The sequence below is a fragment of the Oryx dammah genome, unplaced genomic scaffold (genome assembly GCF_014754425.2).
Source record: "Oryx dammah isolate SB20612 unplaced genomic scaffold, SCBI_Odam_1.1 HiC_scaffold_18, whole genome shotgun sequence".
Lineage (NCBI taxonomy): Eukaryota > Metazoa > Chordata > Mammalia > Artiodactyla > Bovidae > Oryx > Oryx dammah.
Window position 1 is genome coordinate 66,164,201 of NW_024070202.1, and position 27,493 is coordinate 66,191,693.

A 27,493-nucleotide genomic window follows, 5' to 3' on the forward strand; every position below is an offset into this window, starting at 1 on the left:
TGTAGAGTCATCTCTTGTGTTGTCAGAAGAGAGTGTTTGCTATGACCAGTGCGTTCTCTTGGCACAACTTTGTTAGCCTTTGCCCTGTTCATTTTGTACTCCAAGGCCAAACTTGGCTGTTACTCCAGATATCTCTTCACTTCCTGCTTTTGCATTCCAGTCTTCTATGATGAAAAGACATATTCTTTTGGTGTTAATTCTAAAAGGTCTTATAGGTCTTCATAGAACTATTCAACTTTAGCTTCTTGGCATCGGTGGTTGGGGCATAGATTGGATTACTGTGATACCAAATGGTTTGCCTTGGAAATGAACCGAGATCATTCTGGCATTTTTGAGATTGCATCCAAGTACTGCATTTAAGACTCTTCTGTTGACTATGAGGGCTACTCCATTCCTTCTAAGGGATTCCTGCCCGCAGTAGCAGATATAACGGTCATCTGAATTAAATTGGCCCATTCTCATCCATTTTACTTCTCTAGCTCCCAGGTGGCACATTGACTGCCACCCAATGGCCAATGATGGTTTTTCACCCTCAATGAAGACCAGCAATGGGACAACCAGAGCGCCAGGCATGCCCTCCAGCTGTGTGGAGCAGCTGAAGGGCATGTCCTGCTAGTCAGGGCCCGACAAAACATGGTCTGCTGGAGAAAGGAATAGCAAATCACTTCAGTATTCTTGCCTTGAGAACCGCATGAACAGTATGAAAAGGCAAAAAGATTGACACCTATCGGTGAGATATACATGAATTTGTGGCACTGCAAGATAAAGAACACTTCTATCACCCCAGGAATTTCTCTTATTCTTCTTTGCATTCAATTTCTCACTTCTATTCCCCCTACCCAGGAAACCACTGCTCTGATTTCTAGTTCAGATTTCTAGAATCATATGAATGAAATCATACACTCCATACTCAAAATTTTGAGTCTTGTTTCTCTCAGCATAACGTCTTTGATACTCATTCATGTCATATTAATTTTTCATTCATATTTATTTTTCAATAGTGCACTATTATATGTAGCTCCCCAATCTACTCATCCACTCACCTGCAGTTGGCCTCTGTGGGGACAGCAAGCTCCGCTATCAGAACTGGCAGTGGAAGCCCCCTGTTTTAAAAAAAACACCCGCAAAACTGTCAGAACCTCTGAACCTTTTCAGAAGGCTGAGATCTAGAATGAGAAGTTACTAAACTGAAACTTATCACAGGCTCTTGATATGTATTTCAAATGTGTTTCCAGAAAATGTCCATCAGTTTACATTCCTGGTATGAGAGTTCTTGCCTCACCATACTATCAAAACCATTTTTGTGTCTTATTTTCTGATCTTTTCAAGCATGAAAATTGAATCTAATTGTTGAAAGGAATTCACGCTAAACCGCTAGGTCCTGTAGTTACTTTGTTTCTGAGTTTATAGGATTATAGTGAGCTTACTTCTTTAACCTCCATCTCACTGACTTTCTGAGAAACTCTAATCTAAAAAGCCAGTTCACAATCTCTTCTGGCATCAGTATTTCTGGTGACCAAATGTCCATGAACTGCATTTCTCTGGAGTGTTCCATGATTTAGATTTGGTCTACCATTGGATTCTAACAGGGTAGAATCAGCTTTCTTTGTTTCCTCTTTCACCATCCACACCTTGTTAAATTCCTGCTGAGTTGAGAGATCTTTGCAAATCTGGTTAAATTTCAAGCTAGTCTCCTTGCCAACTGGCTGACGTGCAATTTGTTGCTTTGCTTAGGGGCCCATAAATCAGGTTTTCCTTAAGTTTCTGCCTTAGGCAGTAAGAGGTAGTGATGGCTATGGGTGATACTCTGGGGAAGGGCCGGGGAGGCACGTCAGTGGTTCTGTAGGAATCACAGGCTTGGAAGAGTTAGAAGCCAGGAGTGAAATGAGACCCACGGTGAAGATGTTTGAGGATTGGGAGCGAAGGAATGAAGGCCCTGTGTAACACCCATTCCGAGCCTTGGGTTCAGTTGCTCAGTCATGTCTGACTCTTTGCGACCCCATGGACTGCAGCATGCTAGGCCTCCCTGTCCATCGCCAGCTCCTGGAGTTTACTCAAACTCATGTCCATTGAGTCAGTTGATGCCATCCAGCCATCTCATCCTCTGTTGTCCCCTTCTCCTGCCTTCAATCTTTCCTGGCATCATGGTGTGAAAAGACCCTGATTCACCAAGTGACAAGGCAGTTCCCTTTCCAGCTCTCTGATTTACCATGATCTCAAAGAGAAAGTTTCATTGTTGTGCTACTGTGTCTTTAACACCTCTCACATGCTTCTAAGAGAAAACAAGCCTCAGACCAAGAGCCTTTCTGGGCAACATTGTTAAGCTGGAATTCAATAGCACGGTTTTATTCTTTAGTGAATTTATTTTTGTGTTACTTTTTTATTTAATGCAAGTGAGTGTTTTGGTTATAATGGTAATATAAAATTTCCTTTAAAATTAGTCTGCTAGAGTTGTAAAATAAAGTCAATTTAAAGGAAAACGTTAAGTACACAACTTTGCTTTTGAGACTCAATTATGGCCAAAAAATATGACTGTCATGCCTGAATGACTAAGATTTGGAAAATAGTATCCCAAAGGAAGAAGGTAACGAAGAGTACTCTGAGATCCTACAGTTCTGTATTAAAAATTACTTTCTCCAATTTTATTCATTCATTCATTCATTCATTTGTTCACTGTGCAGCACTCAGGGTTTTCAAAGAAACCTTTCTTTCTCTTTTTTTTTTTTGACTTTGAAGATTCCAGAAAGAAATTGGAAATTGAAGATTTAAGGATAGAATGTTGTTTTACAGTATTCTCACTCACTTCAAAGAACACATGCCAGAAACTTAAAAAGGTATTACTAACCACTAGTTTAAATATACATTTAACATCATCAACTGGTATCCTTAAGGGAACTAATTTTCTAAAACTTTGGATCCTTAAGTGAGGCACAGAATTGACAACAGTAGAAAAAGCTGAATTAGAGTCTAATCAATCAGCATACTTTTAGTGGACTAGTAGCTAATCACTCATTTTTGTTCCTTCAAATTCCTTTAGATAAGAATCTCTTGCCTTTCTTGTTTAGAATGTTAGAATGTACTGTGCTTTGCTCAGTCAGGTTATAATAGGGAAGGGTATTGTGTGGAGTCCCGTTGAGAATCTCTGGAAGGCTTGCATTTCACAACTTGAAGGTAAAAGACGATAAAATGCAAAAATGCAAGGAAAAAAAATGTGTCAAAGAGCAGGAGACTTGTTGTGGGGAAAAATGTGAGAACCATGAGACCTGAATGTTAACATAGGTGGGCTTGTGAAATATACATGTTTGGAACTCTTATGAATTTTTTTCTTTAAGATCAACAAAAAATATTTAAAGCTATCTCTCTGGGATATGTGGGGTTTAGATGAAAGACTAGTTCAAGGCCTTTCTGCTTTCAAGAGTGTGATCCATTTTCTATCCACAGGATGACTGGAAAATTAAGTGGCTGAGAGATCTTATTCTGGAGGGGAAAAAAAAAGCAATCAGTACAATTCTGGGGTTGCACAGACAAACCCAAAGTATTTTCTTAATACCCAAATAAAAGAGCTTGGGCCCTACCAAGACAGGAAGTTCAGCACCTCTATGAGGTTTTTGAGGATTTCCAGGGAGATGGTGTCTCCTGGTCATCCACCGCTTGGAATTCCACGTTACCTCTCTTTGTTGCCCTCATTCTGTCCCACTTCACTCCGGCGTGGCCGTTGCCACTCCTTCATTCCCTCAGGTGCTTTTATGTAACTGGTTTGGCTGGAGATACAAGGAGAGCTGGGGCGGGGCTGTGCAGAGGACTACAGCACAGCCCAGATCAGGCAGTGATGATGGACACGCTGCTGTTCCCAGGCTCCTGGGCTCTGACTGCCACAGGAGAGCCATGACTACCATGGATGCCTCATCCCAGCTCGCTCTCTCCTCAGGGCATTTTGCTCTCTCCCATCAATTCCCACAACTCCTTGGCTCCAAATTCTGGCCCCTGGCCCCTCACAGGGCGTGTAGAAACTTCTAATCCCTGTCAGCTAATTTGGAAAACATACATTTGCATTCTTATTCCAGTCTAGGATTGAGACATACATTTTCCCCCCAAACTTTAAACTTTTTATTTTGTATTGGGGTATAGCTGATTAACAATCTTGTGGTAGTTTCGGGTGAACAGTGAAGGGATTCAGCCATACATGTATATATGTACCCATTCTCCCCCAAACCCCTCTCCCATCCAGGTTGGCACATAACATTGAATAGAGTTCTATGGAGACACACTTTTTAAAAAATAATAAGTTTTGCTAAACAAAAGCATTGTCTACCTTTGGTCATCTACCCCACTGATGTAACCCACAAGCAGACACAACTAAATTATGATTTTTTTTTTACTGTAATTCATCTCAGATCAATATCTTAAGCATGACTCCGTCCTGCTTTTGTTATTCAGTTGCTCAGTCATGTCCATCTCTTTGTGACACCATGGCCTACAGCACACCGGGCTTCCCTGTCTTTGACTATCTCCCAGAGTTTGCCCAAACTCATATCCATTGAGTCAGTGATGCCATCCAACCATCTCATCCTCTGTCATCCCCTTCTCCTACTCCCCTCAATAATTCCCAGCGTCAGGGTCTTTCCCAATGAATTGGCTCTTGGCATCAGGTGGCCAAAGTATTGGAGCTTCAACTTCAGCATCAGTCTTTCCAGTGAATATTCAGGATTGATTCCCTTTAGGATTGACTGCTTTGAGCTCCTTGCAGTCTAAGGGACTCTCAAGAGTCTTCTCCAACACCACAGTTCAAAAGCATCAGTTCTTTGGTGCTCAGCCTTCTGTATGGTCCAACTCTCACATCCATACATGACTACTAGAAAAACCATAGCTTTGACCAGACGGACCTTTGTTGGCAAAGTAATGTCTCTGTTTTTTAATATGCTATTCCTGCTCTAAATAGAGAAATTCCAGGACCAAAGAAAGGTGGGGGGTGGTGGGGTGGGGAAATCTTTCCCATGGCTTTGGCTTTGTTGGTGATTTCGTTTGTTTCTTCAGGCGCTGTGCTGAGATGCTGGCCCTGGATCCTGATTGCCCTTCTGCCAGAAAGACACAGGCAGCCAAAGATGAGTTTGGGGAAAGCAGCCACTTGCTTCTTTAACCATGGAAAAGCACGGCCGCAGTGAGATGGAAATAGTCCCATCAGAGTCTCACTCCTTCATCAAGTTGTTGAAAGTCAACCGGGAGCATCTGGTCACTCACATCCGAAACACTCGGTGTCTGCTGGACAACTTGCTGCAGAATGACTACTTCTCCACTGAAGATGCAGAGATCGTGTGTGCCTGCCCCACGCAGCCCGACAAGGTGCTGGTGATGGGGAGGCCAGCTCTGGTGGCCAGACGGGGTGAAGAGCTTTGAGAGTTCAGTACATTGGGTGATTATTTACAGAACAGAAATTACATATTTCATTTCTGTGATCATGACACAGCAAACTCCTCTGATCCCCTCCATTCTCCTTGCTGTGTGTTCTGGTTCTCAAACAACTCATTTTCCAATTCACTTTAAATTAGTGAATTCTTTAGAAAGAAAGAATGCATGAAATGCTAGCCATGCTACCCCCTTCTGTGCCTGTTAAACCCTGGAGAGCTGCTCACTGCTGGGTACGGCTCTGAGAATGGCCCTCATTTCTGATTGAGGAATAGCTGCGTTTTAGCCCAGGTCCACAGTAAAGACTTTCTTACATTTCACTGTGGGAAGTCTTCCCAGCCCTTGGTTTCACTTTAACTTTGTGTCATGTTCAGAAAAATAGAATGGAGGGACCAAAACCTCCTTCTTGGGGAGAGGAGTGACAGAATTCATTTGTAACATGATCCTGCCGGGGCTTCCCTGGTGGCTCAGTTGGTAAAGAATCTTCCTGCCGTGCAAGAGATCCCAGTCCCATCACTGGATCAAGAGGATCCCCTGGAGAAGGAAATGGCCACCCACTCCAGTGTTCTTGCCTGGGAAATCCCAGGGACAGAGGACAGAGGAGCCTGGTGGGCTGTAGTCCATGGAGCTACAAGAGTCGGACATGACTTGGTGACTAAACCACCAGCAGCACTTTTCTGACCTGTTGGGCTCAGAAAAGACCAGACAGGTTTCTGAGAAAAGCACAAAAGAACACTGTGGTGATTTTTTTCCCTTGAATTTTTAATACGACAGAAAACTTTCTGAAGGTACATCTTAGACAGGAGTCTGCTGTCCATTTGCTCTGTTTGGCCCAGCACCCACCTCGTTATGCCTAATGGCTGATTTTCTGCCCTCAGCTCTTGTTCCCAGAGAGCAGTAGTGTTAGGTTAAGAGGGAAAAGAAGAGCTGGGAAAAGGAAACTCCAGGGGTGGGCCTGACCCCAGTTGTGAGTCTGACCTTTTTATTTTTAGGCTCGTGGAAGCCTCTGTTTTCCTAGAGCCATGCAGTTTGTTTCTTGCTTAGGAGGTCCATTTCAGGCTGTAGCATCTCACACTGGCTGGGTGGACAGTCAAGCTCGAGGCTGTAAGAGCTCAGAGCCCTGCGTGTGGGCCCCTCTGGGGGGTGAACAGCCCTAGCACTGGCCCTCATCCTCCTGCTTGCACCCTGCTAGGTCCGCAGAATTCTGGACCTGGTACAGAGCAAGGGCGAGGAGGTGTCCGAGTTCTTCCTCCACGTGATCCAGCAACTCGCAGACGCTTATGTGGATCTCAGGCCGTGGCTGTCAGAGATTGGCTTCTCCCCTTCTCCGCTCATTCAGAGCAAAGCTGTTGTCAACACTGACCCAGGTACGAGGGAGCCACCCAGGAGGCAAGGCCTCCAGGGCTTGGAAATGTTCTCTGTGAAGGCCCAGCAGGGGATAAAGGTGGGGTCCACCTTGGCCAGCCCTGCCCTCCACCCCAGGCAGCAGGCTCTGCTGCTGTGTTCCTTTTAGAAAAAGAGAGCTGGGTCCCTGTCACCCTTGTGCAGCCCAAGGGACTGTGATTGAACTGCCCACGTGTAGCTGGTCTGGTTTATGTAAGGGCCTATGGAGGTATCGGGATGACTTCTATTGAACCCCTTGCTGGCTTCCTATTCTGAGGTATCTAGACATTTTAGTGGTTGTACAAATTCAAGGTTGTATTTTTTTTTCCTTCTTAAAAATCTTACCAAATTTGATTCTAGGCGAAGAATTCTATCACTCCTGACTGCCAGTCCTTATTTCTAAAACATCATGCCCACCCCACCCCCCACCTTGCCCTTTAGTTAAATGATTAGTTCTGTAGGTATTTATGATGTGCTCACCATGTGCTAAGGCTGGGGGTGCTGGATGCCAGGGGTACAGTGGGGAGCAGACCCAGATATGGTTCCTGCCTTCAGGGAGCTCAGAGGTTAATGCAGGAAACTGGTAGTAACACGGATGTATATTTGCTAATAGTGATAAGGAGCACAGTAGTCCAAGGTGCTGAGAGAGCATGTAATTAGAGCCACAGTCTGGTCTGAGGACCAAGGAATCTTCTTTCCACGCCTGTGGTTACTCCACAGCTGTTGGCAACATACCAGCACCGAGCTTCCAAACTCTTGAGTTTCAAAGAATCCAGTTTGACCTTGAAAACAGAAGCATAGGATCGTGTTCCAGACTGTCACGTGTGTATTTGGGAGAAACTAGACCTAGAGACAGAGTGTCAGGGCCAAGCTTTTGCTCCTGAGGTCCCAACACTTAAGCACCAGCCATTGCTAGCTTCTCACTCTCACTGCTCCTGCTCACCTCACTTCTGTTATTTTTGTTGTTGTTCAGTTGCTAAGTCGTGTCCGACTCTGTGACCCCATGGACTGTAGCACACCAGGCTCCTCTGTCCTCCATTCTCTCCCATAGTTTGTTCAAATTCATGTCCACTGTGTCAGTGATGGCATCCAGTCATCTCATCCTCTGTGGCCCCCTTCTCCTCCTGCCTTCAATCTTCCCCAGCATCAAGATATTTTCCAGTGAGTCAGAGATTCACATCAGGTGGCCAAAGTACTGAAGCTTCAGCATCAGTCCTTTCAATGAATATTCAGGGTTGATTTCCTTTAGATTTACTGGTTGGTGTTCCTTGCTCTCCAAGGGACTCTCAAGAGTCTTCTCCAATACCACAGTTCAAAAGCATTAATTCTTTGGTGCTCAGCCTTCTATATGGTCCAACTCTCACATCCAGGTGGATCTGTATATGACTACTGGAAAAAACATAGCTTTGACTATACAGACCTTTGTCAGCAAAGTGATGTCTCTGCTTTTTAATATGCTGTCTAGGTTTGTTATCTTCCCCTATGAAAAAAGGAAAATATTCCTTTGATGAAGAGTTTTCTAAAAGGACTTTACTCCGTTGGGCCCTTTACCTAGCTACTGTAACAGATTTTAAAGTATAATTCACTCTATAAGAAGCTAGATGCAAAAGGCTGCGTATTGTATGAGTCCATTTATAGGAAATGTCCAGAGAGGGCAAATTCATGGAGAGAGAAAGCAGATCAACAGTTTCCCAGGGCCAAGGTGAGACAGAGATAGCTGGCAAATGCACTTATGATGGATATTGTACCCCTGGATTATAGCAGTGTTTGCGTAAATCTGAAAATTTACTAAAAATAATTGTAAACCTGTTGTAAAATAGGTGAATTTATAGTCTGTACATTTTTCCTTACTAAAACTTAAAAAAATAGAATTTACTTCACAAATGTTAAGCAGAGAACCAAGTTGATAGGAGAGGGTTGTAGATGAATCTGGAAATATGCATGTGTCCAATTTTTATTGTTATCATTAAAACCCCAAAAGTATTTTAAAGGAATTTATGGAATACCTTTTTTTTTTTTTTTGCCTGGAGTAAGGCCATTGTGTAGTTTGGTTCTGCAGAGTGGCACCCATGTCCTCATGTTAAACCATGTACCCACTTATGGGCAATCCCAGGGCTCCCCCTAGGGCATGTGCTAAGCATCAGTGATTCCCCAGACCTCAGCTGTGGAACCAGGACTGCTGTGCTCTGTGGAGTCCTTTATCTACTCAGTTACAGTGAGGCACAGCCCCTTTGTAGTCCATGTTAATATCAAACATATCATCACAAAAAGTTTGGCATTGGGTTTTATGAGACTATTTAAGAGCAGTGTAATAAGCACAAGAAGTTTGGGGACAGTTTCTTCCTCACAGTACAAGTTTCAGTGTAGACTGGCCTGAGCTGTTTGAGTGGAACACTTCGCGTGGGCTGGAGCAGCAGAGCCGTGTAGCCTAGCCCTCTGTTTTGAAGGGGCTTCAGCTTTTAGCTGGTGTAAAATGATGACTTGTGCAGAGGAGTAGGGAGCCTGGTTCAGACACTGATCCCAGTTGGGTTCTGTCCCTGCTGGCTGGCTAAATTTGAGGTCAGGCAGAGGGGTGGAGGCCAGAGGACTAGGGGATTCTGGAATGCTAGCTCTCTGTATTTGAGGAGTCCTTGCACCTGGACTCAGTGTCCAGGCTGTGGGTTTGTCTGTCTGTGTACTTGTTTCTTCACCTGAGACCTCCCATTGGATACCCTTTCCACCTGTGTCTCTTTCTCAACCTTCTTCCACCTCTCACCTACCGGCTCTCCCTGCAGTGAGCAGATACAGCCAGAAGCTGCAGCAGCAACTGGGCCAGGACTCCAAGTTCATTCTGTGCTATGCTCAGAAGGAGGAGCTGCTGTTGGAGCAGATGTACACGGACACGGTGGTGGAGCTTGTCAACTTCAGCAACGAGAGCCTGGGCAGCCTGGACAGCCCGGCCTGCCTCCTGGACGCAACCACCGGCGTCCTCAACGAGCAGGGTGAGATCATCTTCGTATTCGGCGATGCAGGCATGGGCAAGTCCATGCTGCTGCAGCGGCTGCAGAGCCTCTGGGCAGCGGGCCAGCTGGACCCAGGGATCAAGTTCTTCTTCCACTTCCGCTGCCGCACCCTCAGCTGCTTCAAGAAGAGCGCAGCACTGTGTCTGCAGGACCTGCTCTTCAAGCATTACTGCTACCCAGAGCAGGACCCCGGGGAGGTTTTTGCCTTCCTGCTGCGCTTTCCCCACACGGCCCTCTTCACCTTCGACGGCCTGGACGAGCTGCACTCAGACTTCGATCTGAGCAGCGAGCCCGACACCTCCTCCCCTTGGGAGCCCGCCCACCCGCTGGCCCTGCTGGCCAGTCTGCTCAGTGGGAAGCTGCTCAAAGGGGCGCGCAAGCTGCTCACGGCCCGCACGGGCGTCGAGGTCCCGCGACATCTCCTCTGGAAGAAGGCGCTCCTGCGCGGCTTCTCCCCCAGCCACCTGCGCACCTACACCGGGAGGATGTTCCCCGAGCGCGCCGTGCGCCAGCGCCTGCTGGATCAACTGGAGGCCAACCCCAACCTCTGCAGCCTGTGCGCGGTGCCCCTCTTCTGCTGGATCATCTTCCGGTGCTTCCAGCACTTCCATGACACCTTTGAGAGCTCCCCGCAGCTGCCTGATCTCACGGTGACGCTGACTGACATCTTCCTGTTGGTCACCGAGGTCCACCTGAACAGGACACAACCCACCAGCCTGGTGCAGCAGAACACGCGGAGCCAGACGGAGACCCTCCGCGCTGGCCGGGACACCCTGTGCTCGCTGGGCCGGGTGGCTCACAGGGGCATGGAGAAGAGCCTCTTCGTCTTCAACCAGGACGAGGTGCAGGCGTCCGAGGTGCGGGAGGGGGACCTGCAGCTGGGCTTCCTTCGAACCGTGCCGGAGCTGGGCCTCGGAGAGGAACAGCAGTCCTATGAGTTCTTCCACCTAACCCTCCAGGCCTTCTTTGCTGCCCTTTTTCTAGTGGTGGACGACAAGGTGGGCACTAGGGAGCTGCTCAGGTTCTTCCAGGAGTGGACTCCTCCCGAGGAGGCTGTGGCCACATCGACCTGCTTTCCTCCCTTTCTCCCTGTCCAGTGTCTGGGGGGCCATGGCCTGCATGGGGAAGACCCCTTCAAGAACAAGGATCACTTTCATTTCACCAACCTCTTCCTGTGCGGGCTGTTGTCCAAAGGCAAACAGAAACTCCTGCGGCACCTGGTGCCCACAGCTGCCCTGCGGCGAAAACGCAAGGTTCTGTGGACTCACCTGTTTGCCAGCCTGCGCTCCCACCTGAAGAACCTACCCCGGGTTCAGTCTGGGGGCTTCAACCAGGTGCAGGCCCTGCCTACCTTTATCTGGATGTTGCGCTGCATCTACGAGACGCAGAGTGAGAAGGTGGGACAGCTGGCGGCCAGGGGCATCTGCGCCAACTACCTCAAACTGACCTTCTGCAATGCCTGCTCAGCTGACTGCAGTGCCCTCTCCTTTGTCCTGCATCATCTGCGCAAGCGGCTGGCGCTCGACCTGGACAACAACAACCTCAACGACTTCGGTGTGCGTGAACTGCAACCATGCTTCAGCCGCCTCACTGTCATCAGGTGAAGCCACCAGGTTCAGGGAGCGGTTGGCAGGGCTGGGGCTCAGGTGTCAGACCCAAGGACTAGGATCCTGGAGCTGGATTTCCTGGGTTATCCTGGGACTCATGACCACAGATCTGGGAGCATCCCGACCTTCTCTGTCTCAGGGTGAAAGTGAAAGTCGTTCAGTTCTGTCCAACTCTTTGGGACACTATGGACTATATAGTCCATGGAATTCTCCAGGCCAGAAGAATTCTCTCCACTCCACTGGAGTGGGTGGCCTCTCCCTTCTCCAGGGGATCTCCCCAACCCAGGGATTGAACCCAAGTTTCCCGCATTGCAGGCGGCTTCTTTACCAACTAAGCCACAAGGGAAGCCCGCTCTGTCTCAGGGTGGCAGAAGGTAATGAGCAAAGCTTCCAAGTTAGATGGATGTGAATCGGCCCTAACTGGGTGTCCTTGAGCAAGTTGCTTAACTTCTTTGAGGTTTCAGTGTCCTCATTCAAGGACACTCCTCAAAAAAGGAGTCTCTTATATCCTAGCAATTACAGTAATAACAATCAGCATTTATTGAGAATGAGTAAAGGGCTTTACAAATATTACCTGGCTTAATCCTCTTAACGTCTCTGTAAGAGTTGTTGTTCAGTCACTCAGTTGTGTCCAACTCTGCGACCCCATGGACTGCAGCACACCAGATCTCTATTTTGGCAAGTGAGGAAGCAGAGGCACAGAAAAGTTGCTCAAGGTCACACATGGGGGCCATGGTGGAGCCAGAATCATAAAGAACCTACCTTTTCAGATTTATGTGAGGCTCAGAGATAACCCGTGAAGTTTCTGACACATGAAAAATTTTATAAAGCCAAAAAAAGATGACTTTGTGGTTATTAGTGTTAATTTCTACCAAAAAACCTGGCAGCCCTGAGCAGCAAAGGATCTCAGTAAAGAATGCTGACTCTTAGTTTCCTGTTTGATGGTTTCAAGGAAAAAAAAGCCAGTCAGTCTTCTTTCTTCTATTAGCATCTTGTGTTAAATACGCCTTGTAAATCTCTACAGGGAGTTTCAGTTCTCTACTGCTTGGCTCATGCATTCCTGAAGAGCAGAGGGATTTGGAACTGATTCCAGGTACCAGTTAGACCAGCACCAGAGTGTACATTGTGCAGCGATGGGTGGATGTAGGGAGCCCAAGCCTGTGTTGGCCTGGGAATTGGGAAGTCTGGAATCTGTTCTCTGAGCTCTCAGCCAGCAACTCTCTGTATGCAGCCTCAGGCAACGCTACACTCAGTGCCTCCCCATGCCCATTTCATAAGGTGGAAATGCTGCACCAGTCTGATGGTCCCGTAGTTTGCCTCCAGACAGCAAAAGACAAAATAGGAAGAAATGGACCACCCTAAGGAAGCACTTTGAGCTCCCTGAGGGCATCAGTGAGGATTAGTTTTGGCTGAGAGTTAGAGAAAACTCACAATACTGGTGGACTTTCCAGGTGGTGCTAGTGGTGAAGAATGCTCCTGTCAATGCAGGAGACACAGTTTCCATCCCTTAGTTGGGAAGAGCCTTTGGAGTAGGAAATGGCAACCCACTCCAGTATTCATGCCTGGAAAATCCCATGGAGAGAGGAGTCTGGCGGACTACAGTGCTTGAGCGTGCAGAGAGTTGAGCATGACTGAGCACCAAGCACCACCAAAATACTGATGGCTTAGATAAGTTATCAGCTTATTTGTTTCTCATGAAAAAGTATAAAGGAGGGCAGTTTAGGGCTTCTCTGATGTCTCCATGACCACCAGCCTTGGCTGTCTTTTGCCTTACTGCTCTGTTATCCTCCCTATCTGACTGCCAAGTCCTGGCCCAAAATGGCTGCTTAAGCTCCAGCCATTCAGTTGACATTCTAGTCACCAAGAGGAACAAAAGGCAAAGGACAAACCCCATTCTTCTTTTGGTAAATTTATTTTATTGAAGTATAGTTGATTTACAATGTTGTATGCATTTCTGCTGTATAGCAAAGTGATTCATTGATTCAAAGTGATTCAATTACATATTTTTTTATATTCTTTTTTCCATTATGGCTTATCACAGGATATTGAATATAGTTCCCTGTGCTATAGAATAGAACCTTGTTGTTTATTCATTATGTGTATTAATATAATAGTGGTGTCTGCTAATCCCAAATTCCCAATCCATCCCTACCCCATCCCACCCTTCCCCTTGGCAACCATAAGTCTCTCCTCTATGTCTGTGAGTCTGTTTCACAGATAAGTTCATTTCTGTCATATTTTAGATGCCACACATAAGTGATATCATATGGTATTTGTCTCTGACATTTCATTTAGTGTGATAATCTCTAGTTGCACATGTTGCTGAAAATGGAATTATTTCATTGTTTTTTATGGCTGAGTAGGAGAAGGCAATGGCACCCCACTCTAGTACTCCTGCCTGGAAAATCTCATGGACGGAGGAGCCTGGTGCGCTGCAGTCCATGGGGTCGCTAAGAGTTGGACACAACTGAGCGACTTCATTTTCACTTTTCACTTCCATGCATTGGAGAAGGAAATGGCAACCCACTCCAGTGTTCTTGCCTGGTGGGCTGCATAGTCCAGTCTATCAGTTCAGTTCAGTCGCTCAGTCGTGTCCGACTCTCTGCGACCCCATGAATCGCAGCACGCTAGGCCTCCCTGTCCATCACCATCTCCCGGAGTTCACTCAGACTCACGCCCATCGAGTCCGTGATGCCATCCAGCCGTCTCATCCTCAGTCGTCCCCTTCTCCTCCTGCCCCCAATCCCTCCCAGCATCAGAGTCTTTTCCAATGAGTCAACTCTTCGCATGAGGTGTCCGAAGTACTGGAGCTTCAGCTTTAGCATCATTCCTTCCAAAGAAATCCCAGGGTTAATCTCCTTCAGAATGGACTGGTTGGATCTCCTTGCAGTCCAAGGGACTCTCAAGAGTCTTCTCCAACACCACAGTTCAAACACATCAATTCTTCAGCACTCAGCCATCTTCACAGTCGAACTCTCACATCCATACATGACCACTGGAAAAACCATGGCCTTGACTAGACAGACCTTAGTCGGCAAAGCAATGTCTCTGCTTTTGAATATACTATCTAGATTGGTCATAACTTTTCTTCCAAGGAGTAAGCGTCTTTTAATTTCATGGCTGCAGTCACCATCTGCAGTGATTTTGGAGCCCCCCAAAATAAAGTCTGACACTGTTTCCACTGTTTCCCCATCTATTTCCCATGAAGTGATGGGACCAGATGCCATAATCTTCGTTTTCTGAATGTTGAACTTTAAGCCAACTTTTTCACTCTCCTCTTTCACTTTCATCAAGAGGCTTTTTAGTTCCTCTTCACTTTCTGCCATAAGGGTGGTGTCATCTGCATATCTGAGGTTATTGATATTTCTCCCGGCAATCTTGATTCCAGCTTGTGTTTCTTCCAGTCCAGCGTTTCTCATGATGTACTCTGCATATAAGTTAAATAAGCAGGATGACCATACACAGCCTTGACATACTCCTTTTCCTATTTGGAACCAGTCTGTTGTTCCATGTCCAGTTCTAACTGTTGCTTCCTGACCTGCATACAGGTTTCTCAAGAGGCAGGTCAGGTGGTCTGGTATTCCCATCTCTTGAAGAATTTTCCACAGTTTATTGTGATCCACACAGTCAAAGGCTTTGGCGTAGTCCATAAAGCAGAAATAGATGTTTTTCTGGAACTCTCTTGCTTTTTCAATGATCCAGCGGATGTTGGCAATTTGATCTCTGGTTTCTCTGCCTTTTCTAAAACCAGCTTGAACATCAGGGAGTTCACGGTTCACGTATTGCTGAAGCCTGGCTTGGAGAATTTTGAGCATTACTTTACTAGCATGTGAGATGAGTGCAATTGTGCGGTAGTTTGAGCATTCTTTGGCATTGCCTTTCTTTGGGATTGGAATGAAAACTGACCTTTTCCAGTCCTGTGGCCACTGCTGAGTTTTCCAAATTTGCTGGCATATTGAGTGCAGCACTTTCACAGCATCATCTTTCAGGATTTGAAACAGCTCAACTGGAATTCCATCACCTCCACTAGCTTTGTTCATAGTGATGCTTTCTAAGGCCCACTTGACTTCACATTCCAAGATGTCTGGCTCTAGATTAGTGATCACATCATCATGATTATCTGGGTCGTGAAGATCTTTTTTTGTACAGTTCTTCCATGTATTCTTGCCACGTCTTCTTAATATCTTCTGCTTCTGTTAGGTCCATACCATTTCTGTCCTTTATTGAGCCCATCTTTGCATGAAATGTTCCCTTGGTATCTCTAATTTTCTTGAAGAGATCTCTAGTCTTTCCCATTCTGTTGTTTTTCTCTATTTCTTTGCATTGATCGCTGAAGAAGGCTTTTTTATCTCTTCTTGCTCTTCTTTGGAACTCTGCATTCAGATGCTTATATCTTTCCTTTTCTCCTTTGCTTTGCACCTCTCTTCTTTTCACAATTGTTTGTAAGGCCTCCCCAGACAACCATTTTGCTTTTTTGCATTTCTTTTCCATGGGGATGGTCTTGATCCCTGTCTCTTGTACAATGTCACGAACCTCATTCTATAGTTCATCAGGCACTCTATTTATCAGATCTAGACCCTCAAATCTATTTCTCACTTCCACTGTATAATCATAAGGGACTTGATTTTGGTCATACCTGAATGGTCTAGCAGTTTTCCCTACTTTCTTCAATTTAAGTCTGAATTTGGTAATAAGGAGTTCATGATCTGAGCCACAGTCAGCTCCCAGTCTTGTTTTTGTTGATTGTATAGAGCTTCTCCATCTTTGGCTGCAAAGAATATAATCAGTCTGATTTCGGTGTTGACCATCTGGTGATTTCCATGTGTAGAGTCTTCTCTTGTGTTGTTAGAAGAGGGTGTTTGCTATGACCAGTGCATTTTCTTGGCAAAACTCTATTAGTCTTTGCCCTGCTTCATTCCACATTCCAAGGCCAAATTTGCCTGTTACTCAGGTGTTTCTTGACTTCCTACTTTTGCATTCCAGTCCCCTATAATGAAAAGGACATCTTTTTTGGGTGTTAGTTCTAAAAGGTCTTGTAGGTCTTCATAAAACCATTCAACTTCAGCTTCTTCAGTGTTACTGGTTGGGGCATAGACTTGGATAACTGTAATATTGAATGGTTTGCCTTGACGAACAGAGATCATTCTGTCATTTTTGAGATTGCATCCAAGTACTGCATTTTGGACTCTTTTGTTGACCATGATGGCTACTCCATTTCTTCTGAGGGATTCCTGCCTGCAGTAGTAGATATAATGGTCATCTGAGTTAAATTCACCCATTCCAGTCCATTTTAGTTTGCTGATTCCTAGAATGTCGATGTTCACCCTTGCCATCTCTTGTTTGACCACTTCCAATTTGCCTTGATTCATGGACCTGACATTCCAGGTTCCTATGCAATATTGCTCTTTACAGCATTGGACCTCGCTTCTATCACCAGTCACATCCACAGCTGGGTATTGTTTTTCCTTTGGCTCCATCCCTTCATTCTTTCTGGAGTTACTTCTCCACTGATCTCCAGTAGCATATTGGGCACCTAATGACCTGGGGAGTTCCTCTTTTGGTATCCTATCATTTTTCCTTTTCCTACTGTTCATGGGGTTCTCAAGGCAAGAATACTGAAGTGGCTTGCCATTCCCTTCTCTGGTGGACCACATTCTGTCAGGGCTCTCCACCATGACTCGCCCATCTTGGGTTGCCCCGTAGGCATGGCTTGGTTTCATTGAGTTAGACAAGGCTGTGGTCCTAGTGTGATAAGATTGACTAGTTTTCTGTGAGTATGGTTTCATTGTGTCTGCCCTCTGATGCCCTCTTGCAACACTTACCATCTTACTTGGGTTTCTCTTACCTTGGCGTGGGGTATCTCTTCACGGCTGCTCCAGCAAAGCACAGCCGCTGCTCCTTACCTTGGACAAGGATAGCTCCTGTAGGCCGTCCTGTGCTGCGCAGCCACCACTCCCCGGGTTGCTCCTCCTGGCCACCGGCCCTGGCCTCAGGCGTGGGTGGCTCCTCCCAGCTGCTGCCCCTGGCCTCCGGCTTGGGGTGTCTCCTCAAGGTCACTGCCCCTGGCCTCGGGCGCGAGGTGGCTTCTCCTGGCCACCCCTGATCTCGGACGCGGGATGTCTCCTCCCGGCCGCCACTGGCCTCGGACGCGGGGTAGCTCCTCTCAGCTGTTCCTGCGCCGTCGCAGCCTAGCACTCCAGGCTGCTGCCCCTGACCTCGGACGCAGGGTGGCTCCTCTCAGCCGCGCTTAGTGGGCCGGCTCGCAGCCACCTGCGCTTAGTGGTCACATAAAGTCGGACACGACTGAAGCGACTTGGCAGCAGCAACAGCAGCATTCCATTGTATATGTACCACATCTTCTTTATTCATTTATGGGTTGGTGGACATTCAGGTTGTTTCCAAGTCTTGACTATTGTGAATAGTGCTGCTCTGAACTTAGGGGCATATTTTTAATTATAGTTTACGACACATCCCATTCTTTTGAGAAAACTTCTCAGCCACTGCTGATGAGAATTCTGCTTAGATTTCACTGGGCAGAAGTTAATCATGTGCGCCCAGCTAAAAAATGGGGGATTCTGTTTCTAAGTAAGCATGAATATTGGGAGTGACTAGTGGGCTCTGGGATAGTCCTGCAGTGTTTGTACACACTGTGCCCCATCACCAAGGCGAGTAACATGAGTGGGAAGGGTCCAGAGTGTCTGATATGATCATTCTGATTGGCCTAAAATCAAGTTTTTACCACTTTAGCTTCTTGTTAATTACAGAAGACAGCTTGTGGCTCAGTTTGGCCCAAGGCTTGTGTTTTAGATAAAGTCTTACTGGAACAGAGTCACACTCATTTATTTACATATTGACTGCTTCATTCTGCAGAGCTGAGTGGTTACAATAGAGATCAGATGTCTCTCAGAGCCTAAAAATTTTCTTTCTGACCCTTTATAGAAAAAAATTGCAGAGCTCTGGTCTGTTATCTCACCCACTCCTGACCCTCACCTCGTCCCTCACATTCCTCCATTTCTGAGCTTTATTCCATCCCTCAGTTCAGTTCACTCACTCACTCGTGTCTGACTCTTTGCAACCCCATGAACCACAGCATGCCAGGCCTCCCTGTCCATCGCCGATTCCCGGAGTTTACGAAACTCATGTCCATTGAGTTGGTGATGCCATTCAACAATCTCATCCTCTGTCATCCCTTCTTCTCCTGACTTCAATCTTCCCCAGCATCAAGGTCTTTTCCAATGAGTCAGCTCTTCACATCAGGTGGCTAAAGGATTGGAGTTTCAGCTTCAGGATCAGTCCTTCTAATGAACACCCAGGACTGATCTCCCTTAGGATGGACCAGTTGGATCTCCTTGCAGTCCAAGGGACTCTCAAGAGTCTTCTCCAACACCACAGTTCAAAAGCATCAGTTCTTCGGCGCTCAGCTTTCTTCACAGTCCAACTCTCACATCCATACATGACTACTGGAAAAACCATAGCCTTGACTAGACAGACCTTTGTTGACAAAGTAATGTCTCTGCTTTTGAATATGCTGTCTAGGTTGGTCATAACTTTCCTTCTAAGGAGTAAGCGTCTTTTAGTTTCATGGCTGCAATCACCATCTACAGTGATTTTGGAGCCCAGAAAAATAAAGTCAGCCACTGTTTACCCATCTATTTGCCATGAATTGATGGGACCAGATGGCACGATCTTACTTTTCTGAATGTTGAGCTTTAAGCCAACTTTTTCACTCTCCTCTTTCACTTTCATCAAGAGGCTCTTTAGTTCTTCTTCGCTTTCTGCCATAAGGGTGGTGTCATCTGCATATCTGAGGTTATTGATATTTCTCCCGGCAATCTTGATTCCAGCTGTGCTTCCTCCAGCCCAGCGTTTCTCATGATGTACTCTGCATATAAGTTAAATAAGCAGGGTGACCATACACAGCCTTGACATACTCCTTTTCCTATTTGGAACCAGTCTGTTGTTCCATGTCCAGTTCTAACTGTTGCTTCCTGACCTGCATACAGGTTTCTCAAGAGGCAGATCAGGTGGTCTGGTATTCCCATCTCTTGAAGAATTTTCCACAGTTTATTGTGATCCACACAGTCAAAGGCTTTGGCATAGTCCATAAAGCAGAAATAGATGTTTTTCTGGAACTCTCTTGCTTTTTCGATGATCCAGCAGATGTTGGCAATTTGATCCCTAGTTCCTCTGCCTTTTCTAAAACCAGCTTGTACATCTGGAAGTTCACGGTTCACGTATTGCTGAAGCCTGGCTTGGAGAATTTTGAGCATTACTTTACTAGCATGTGAAATGAGTGCAATTGTGTGGTAGTTTGAGCCGCCTTTGGCATTGCCTTTCTTTGGAATTGGAATGAAAACTGACCTTTTCCAGTCCTGTGGCCACTGCTGAGTTTTCCAAATTTGCTGACATATTGAGTGCAGCACTTTCACAGCATCATCTTTTAGGATTTAAAATAGCTCAACTGGCATTCCATCACCTCCACTAGCTTTGTTTGTAGTGATGCTTCTAAGACCCACTTGACTTCACATTCCAGGATGTCTGGCTCTAGGTGAATGATCACACCATCGTGATTATCTGGGTCGTGAAGATCTTTTTTGTACAGTTCTTCTTTGTATTCTTGTCACCTCTTCTTAATATCTTCTGCTTCTGTTAGGTCCATACCATTTCTGTCCTTTATTGAGCCCATCTTTGCATGAAATGTTCCCTTGGTATCTCTAATTTTCTTGAAGAAATCTCTAGTCTTTCCCATTCTGTTGTTTTCCTCTATTTCTTTGTATTGATCGCTAAAGAAGGCTTTCTTATCTCTTCTTGCTATTCTTTGGAACTCTCCATTCAAATGAGTATATCTTTCCTTTTCTGCTTTCTCCATTCCATCCCTTGGACTCATGTAAATTAAGGTGTGGAGGATTGAGAAGATCAGGGCCGTTTGTTATAGAGATTCCTTGGTAGTAAAACAAAAATATTCTGCATTTTGGGCAAATCATAATATCCGGCTAGTATAGCACTTTTGAAGAGCATTTTAAGTGTGCAGCTGGCCCTTGTCCAGGAGCCATCCATCATCCCAAGGCCCTCTTTTTTTGCCCCCTCTCAAAGCTTGGCCTGCTGCAAGCCGCACTGGCATTAAAGAGGAATGGGAGAGTGTGGCTGCCAAGGCCTGCCTTGTTCAACTGTTTTCCCTTGCCGTTGATCTTCCCACACAGAACCACACCACAGGAGCTGTCTCCCTTGACTAGCCTTTTTGGTGGCAAGGCAGGTGTAGCACGTGTGTTTCCAGATGGAAAGGCTCTTGGCATTTTGGGTGGGACAGTCCGCGTGGGGACTGTCCTGCCTTTTGCAGGACCCCTAACATCTCTGGCCCCATTTGTGAGATGATGGAACATCCGCTCTCCCAGCCTCATAACCAGTAAATGCAGCTCCACATGCTTCCAGATCCCATAGCCCCTTGTGAACAGTGAGAGCCACATTAACACAGAGGCCCTTGGCAAATGCAGGATATCAGAGGGGGTGGCCACATGTGTCCTTCAAGTAGCCCTTGTGTTGAATCAGAGCTGTGCTGTAGCCTTGTCAATGGGCTGATTCTGGTGGGTCTCTTAGGCCCCATGAAGACCAGGTTCTATAGGGGCCATTTGACTGGCTACTATGGATAATCTCTGCGGGCATTTATAGCTGGGAAAACTCCAGGACCTATAAGCTTTAGAACCTTGCGGAATTAATGTTCTTTCACAGTGAGAAGCTTCTCTGATTCTTAAATTTCTTTACTGTTTTTTTTTTTTTTTTTCAGACTCAGTGTGAACCAGATCACTGACAGTGGGGTGAAGGTGCTATATGAAGAGCTGACCAAATACAAAATTCTGACATTTTTAGGGTATGTATTTCTCAAGAACACTGGGACAGCTATGTAGTGAGAATAGAGAGTAGCAGGAAATTGCCCTTCCTATGGATCACTGGATGGTTGAGACTGATGGCCCCAGACACCAGCAAAAGCACTGGACTGGGAGCCAGGAATCCTGGGTTCTGCTTTTGGCTCAGCCAGCAGCTCACTCTTTGAGAAAGTCAGGAAATCTCCCTGAACCCAGCCCTCTCATCCCCCTTGTATAATTGGGATCCTAATATAGGCATATAGTTTCACAGGTGGTGATTGAGAGATGTAATGGCTGCATACCTGGGGATATGTTTTATGAACGTGAGAATACTGTTTATGTGGTAGATTTCACTACTGTGGGTCCATGATCTGTTGTCCAGAACCCTTGGAGCATGACACGAATCAGAAATCAGTGTTCCTACTACCAGCAGTGTCATGACCCCATTTTCAGATACTTTAATATTTCTGCAGCAAAATGTAGAAACAGTCAAACCAGCTGAGATAAAGACCATGAACAGCACCACACTGGTTGTCAAACTAGTTATGAAGAAGTTTGGGTTTGGGGAGCCTTTGGGATCTTGGAGTTGAGATGAGGGGTTGAGGGGTTGTGGGCCAGCCTGGCCGGCCCCATGGCGGCTATGCACTCTATGAGCTGCAGCCAGCCTGTCAGCTTCTTGGGGCCTCAGTTTTGTCAGCCATCAGGAACCTGTCTGCTTCCCACTTTCAACCTTACTGTTGAATTGGTATCAAGTGGTAAACTGACTAAAAGGAAGACACTGAGGTGGTTCTAGTGGTCAGAAAAGGTTACCCCTCCAGATTATCCCTTAATCTCAAAGTGCCCCCCTGGCTACCATTTATTGAACACTTACATGCAAGAGCTTGGAATGATCTCATATGATCCTCATAACAATCCTGTGAGGAGCTGTAAATCTTACCCCTTGTTACAGATGGAGAAACTAAGGCACAGAGAGCCTGGGTACGTTGTCCCGGGTCATAAAACTGGGGAAAGTGGCAATGTTGGCCTTGACCCCGGCCTGTGAGATCCCTGAGCCCCAAACTCTGGTCTCCACATGCCCTTCCTTTCTCCTTTTGACCCAGACTCTGGACATCAGCAGACAGCACTTACTTTAAAAAAATGGGGTCATAAATTCTCATGGCCGTGCTTTCTCTCGAAGCTTATACAACAACCAAATCACTGATGTCGGAGCCGGGTACATCGCCAGAATCCTGGATGAGTGCAAAGGCCTCACACACCTGAAGTAAGTGGGGTGGGTACAGTGGGGTCTTCAGCAGCTTCTCTTGGTCACCCGTTGTTATTCAAGCAAAGAATAAATGTCCCCCTAGAGCTGCCTTCTGCTTGCCCCAGGGCCATATGGTTCAAATCAGGACATCTGTGTGGTGAACTGTGGGTGAGGCTCAGAGTTTAGAAGGGTGTGGGGAGATCCTGAGGGGAAAGCCCTACTGTGTTGTCGGGAAGAATGTGGCATTTTGATTTCATTAACTCCTGACAGGAGAGAGGTCACAACTCTCACCCTGTCTGGAGGTCTTTTTCCCCTGAGGAAGTTCTCATTATCTTAGTCCATCTTGCTTTTGTAACAAAATAACATTCCCAGGTAGCACTAGTGGTAAAGAACCCGCCTGCCAATGCAGGGGACAAAAGAAACTCAGGTTTGATCCCTGGGTTGGGAAGATCCCTTGCAGGAAGGCATGGCAGCCCACTCCAGTATTCTTGCCTGGAGAATCTCATGGACAGGGGAACCTGGTGGGCTACAGACCACAGGGTCTCAAAGAGGCAGACACAACTGAGGCAACTTAGCATGCATGCATTAATACTGGGGATTTCTTTCTCACAGTTCTGGGGGCTGAAGACTCTAAGATTAATGTGCCAGAAGATTTAGGTGCCTGGTGAGGGCCCAATTCCTGGTTCTTAGATAGTGCCTTCTTGCTGCGTTCTCACATGGTGGTGGAAAAGGGGGAGAGAGAGCATTCTTGGACTTCACTTAAAAGTCACTAAACCCATTTGTGAGGGCTATGATGCATGGCCTTATCACTTCCCAAAGGCCCCATCTCCTAGCATCCTAATATCTAGGGGTTAGGATTTCAACATACAGATTCTGGTGGGGTGAGGGAGACAAACATTCAGGCCACAGCCATCTAGTTGCAGGCTACAGTTTGAACCTTGGCTGTGTCATAGGAAATGTCCTGCTAAAGATGTCAGAGCACCAGGCTTTCAGGAGCCCCTGGTGCTGCTCTGGTGATGGGACCCTACCCCTTGACCATTTGCAGTTGAAGTGGGAACCATCTAGTCTGCTGATGGAAAGGAGTGATGCTCAGAGGTCATTTAAATAATCTGAGGGAGAACTTGCATCCCTTTCTGCAGAGATTGTGTCTCCTGGAGAGGAATGCTGACTTACTTTCCTCAGAGCTTCAGGCCCCTTCCTGAGGGAAGCCCAGGGAAGGCTGCTGACAGGAGAAAGACCCAGGAGAAAGACCATCTATCCTAAGAGGGCCCCAGGGGGCTCTGTGCCAAGGATGAGTGAGGGTGGCTGATGCTGGAGTTCCCTCACAGCTGGAGCTGACGTGTGCATGACTCTCTGCAGATTGGGAAAAAACAAAATAACAAGTGAAGGAGGAAAGAGTCTCGCTCTGGCTGTGAAGAACAGCAAATCCATCTTTGAAGTTGGGTGAGTAGAGGTGAATGCACGTGGGTGTTTGTATACGACCTGCTCTCTGTACAGTAGTGCTGGCTGGCCTGTAATTTTCCCTTTTTGCGATAATTTTGTCTGGTTTTGCTATCAAGGTGATGGTGGCTTCACAGAGAATGAGTTTGGGAGTTTCCCTTCCTCTATAATATTTTGGAACAGTTTCCAATGGATAGGTGTTTACTGTTCTCTAAATGTTTGGTATAATTTGCCTATGAAGCTCTCAGGTCCTGGCCTTTTGTTTGCTGAGAGTTTTTCAGTGCTTGTGATTGGTCTGTTCATATTTTCATTTCTTCCTGGTTTAGTCTTGGGAGCTTGTACCTTTCTAAGAATTTGTCCGTTTCTTCCAGATTGTCCATTTTATTGGCATATAGTTGCTCGTAGTAGTCTCTTATGATCCCTTGTATTTCTGTAGTGTTCATTGTATCTTCTTTTTCATTTCTAATTTTATTGATTTCAGCCCTCTCCCTTTATTTCTTGATGACTCTGGCTAAAGGTTTATCAATTCTGTTTATCTTTTCAAAGAACTAGCTTTTAGTTTCATTGATCTTTGCTATTTTGTCGTTGTTTATTTCTGCTCTGATCTTTGTGATTTTTTTCCTGTCTACTAACTTTGGGCTTTGTTTGTTCTTTCTCTGATTGCTTTAGGTGTAAGTTTAGGTTGTTTATTTGAGACTTTTCTAATTTCCTGAGGTAAGATTATATTGCTATAAACTTCCTTCTTAGAATGACTTTTGCTGCATTCCATAGGTTTTTGATTGTTGTGCTTTTTGTTTTCATTTGTCTGTAGGTATTTTTAAAATTTCCTCTTTGATTTCTTCAGTGATCCATTGTTTTTTTAAGTATCATATTGTTTGTTGTTGTTTAGTCTCTAAGTTGTGTCCAGCTCTTTTGCTTCCCCGTGGACTGTAGCCCACCAGGCTTCTCTGGCTATGGGATTTCACAGGCAAGAATACTGGAGTGGGTTGCCATGTACTTCTCCAGGGGATCTTCCCAACCCAGGGATCAAACCCATGTCTCTTGCATTGGCAGGCAGATTCTTTATCACTGAGCCACCTGGAAAGCCCAGCATATTGTTTAGCCTCCACATTTTGTGTTTTTTACAGTTATTTTCTTTAGGTGATTTCTAATCTCATAGTGTTGTGGTTGGAAAAGATGCTTGACAAGATTTCAGTTTTCTTAAATTTACTGAGGCTTGCCTTATGGCCCAGCATGTGATGAATCCTGGAGAATGTTCCATGTGTACTTGAGAAGAATGTGTATCCTGCTGCTTTTGGATAGAATGCTCTATAAATTAAGTCCATCTGGTCTAATATGTCATTTAAGGCCTTTGTTTCCTCCTTTTCTTTCTGGATGATCTGTCCATTGATGTAAGTGGGGAATGCGGGAGACCTGGGTTCGATCCCTGGGTTGGGACAATCCCCTGGAGAAGGAAATGGCAACCCATTCCAGTATTCTTGCCTGGAGAATCCCATGGATGGAGGAGCCTGGCGGACTACAGTCCATGGAGTCGCAAAGAGTTGGACATGATTGAGCCACTTTCACTTTCACCATTATTGTGAAAATAATGTACTGTTGGTTTCTCCTTTTCTGGCTGTTAGTATTGCCTTATATATTATGGTGCTCCTATATTTTATTTTGGGCAATATATATTTACAGTTGTTATATTTTCTTGAATTGATCCCTTGATCGTTATGCAGTGTCCTTCTTTGTTTCTTGTAACAGTTTTTAAAGTCTGTTTTGTCTGATAGGAGTATTGCTACTGTGGCTTTCTTTTGATTTGTATTTGCATGGAATACCTTTTTCCATCCCCTCACTTGCAGTCTGTGTGTGTTCTAGATCTAAAATCAGTCCATTGTAGACTGTGTGTGTGTGTGTATGTATGTATGTATGTATGTCTTATACCCCATTTAGCCAGTCTTCTGTCTTTTGGGGGCATTTAATCCATTCACATTTAAGGTAATTATCAATATATATATTTTAATTGCCAGTTTGTTAATTGTTTTGACTTTGTTTTTGTGGGTCTTTTTTCTTCCTCTTTTTGTTCTCTTGTGACTTGATGACTAAGTGTAGTGTTGTGTTTGGATTCCTCTTTCTTTTTTGCGTATGTATCAATTATAGATTTTCAGTTTGTCATTACCATGAGGTTTTGATACAGCAGTCTGTATATAAGCAAGATTGTTTTAAGTTTCTGATCTCTTAATTTCAAATGCATTTCCAGTATTCTGCATTTATATTCTCCTCATGGTTGCTGATTTTGAGGTCATATTTGTGTGTGGATGATATCCTACCTCTATGTATGTTTGATTATACTGGTAAGCTTTTCCATTCATGATTTTCTTGTTTCTAGTGTGGCCTTTTTTCCCCCACCTAGAGAAGTTCCTTTAGCGTTTGTCATAGAGCTGCTTTAGTGATGATGAATTCTCTTAGCTTCTGCTTGTCTGTAAAGCTTTTGATTTCTCCATCAAATCTGAACGAGAGCCTTGCTGGGTAGAGCATTCTTGGTTGTAGGTTCTTCCCACTCATCACCTTAAATCTATCACTCCAATCCCTTCTGGCCTGCAGAGAATCTCTGGGTGACTATTTCCTTCCCTGCATTAGGGAAAATCTCAGCTATCATCTCTTCACACGTGTTCTCAGGTCCTTTCTCTGCCTCTCCTCCTTCTGGGACCCCACAGTGCAGAAGTTGTTGCCTTGTATGTCATCCCAGAGGTCTCTTGGACTGTCCTCATTTCTTTTCATTCTTTATTCTGTTCTGTGGCAGTCTTCATTTTGTCTAACTTTCTGTGACTGCAGTTTCTGTCCCACAGGCTGCAGGGTTATAGTTCCTTTTTCTTCTGCTGTCTGCCCCCTCATGGATGAAGCTGTCTGAGAGGCTTGTGCAGGCTTCCTGGAGGGTGAGACTAGTTCCCATCCACTGGTGGGTAGAGCTGGGTCTTGTCCCTGTGGCAGGCGGAGCTGTGTCGGGGGTTTGTTTAGTGGGCAGCTGTATGGTCAGGAAGACTTTAGGTAGCCTGTCTGCTAACTGTGGGGCTGTGTTCCCACCTTGTTGGTTGGTGGACCCAGGGTGGCCCAGCACTAGAGCCTACAGGCTATTGTGTGGGGCCAGATTTTGGTGAAAAAATGGCGGCCTCCAGGAAGGCTCATGCCAATGAGTATTCCCAAGAACTACCACCATCAGTGTCTTTGTCCCCACAGCAAGCCAGAGCCACCCTGCCTTTGCAGGAGACTCTCCAATATGAGCAGGTAGGTCTGGCCTAGGTTCTTATGAGGTCACTGCTTTTCCCCTGGGTTGGTGTGTGTGCCCTCCAAGAGTGGAGTTTCTGTTTCCCCCAGTTCTGTGGAATTCTTGTGATGAAACCCCACTGGCTTTCAAAGGCAGATTCTCTGGGACCTCCTCCTCCCGTTGCCAGACCCCCGGGCTGGGGAGCCTGATATGGGGCTCAGAACTTTCACTTTTGTGGGAGAACTTCTGTGATAAAAGTTTCCAGTTTGTGGGTCACTCACTTGGGAGGTATGGAATTTGATTTTATC

The 27,493-nt window shown here is 45.8% G+C and overlaps 1 protein-coding gene across 4 annotated transcripts in view; it reads left to right on the top strand.

Moving 5' to 3' along the window:
* Positions 1 to 27,493, top strand: part of NOD1 (nucleotide binding oligomerization domain containing 1) — a 96,042-nt gene that overhangs the window by 46,764 nt on the left and 21,785 nt on the right. The window contains exons 2-8 of one of the 4 annotated variants that reach the window (XM_040259697.1): positions 2,737 to 2,834; positions 5,035 to 5,340; positions 6,596 to 6,770; positions 9,561 to 11,388; positions 21,177 to 21,260; positions 22,433 to 22,516; positions 23,858 to 23,941. In XM_040259697.1, coding sequence (XP_040115631.1) covers positions 5,140 to 5,340; positions 6,596 to 6,770; positions 9,561 to 11,388; positions 21,177 to 21,260; positions 22,433 to 22,516; positions 23,858 to 23,941 — 2,456 coding nt within the window. In that variant the 5' untranslated portion in view covers positions 2,737 to 2,834; positions 5,035 to 5,139. Of the gene's footprint in view, positions 1 to 2,690; positions 2,835 to 5,034; positions 5,341 to 6,595; positions 6,771 to 9,560; positions 11,389 to 21,176; positions 21,261 to 22,355; positions 22,517 to 23,857; positions 23,942 to 27,493 lie in introns of those variants that run through there. The other 3 variants (XM_040259698.1, XM_040259700.1, XM_040259699.1) reach the window with 3 other exon arrangements.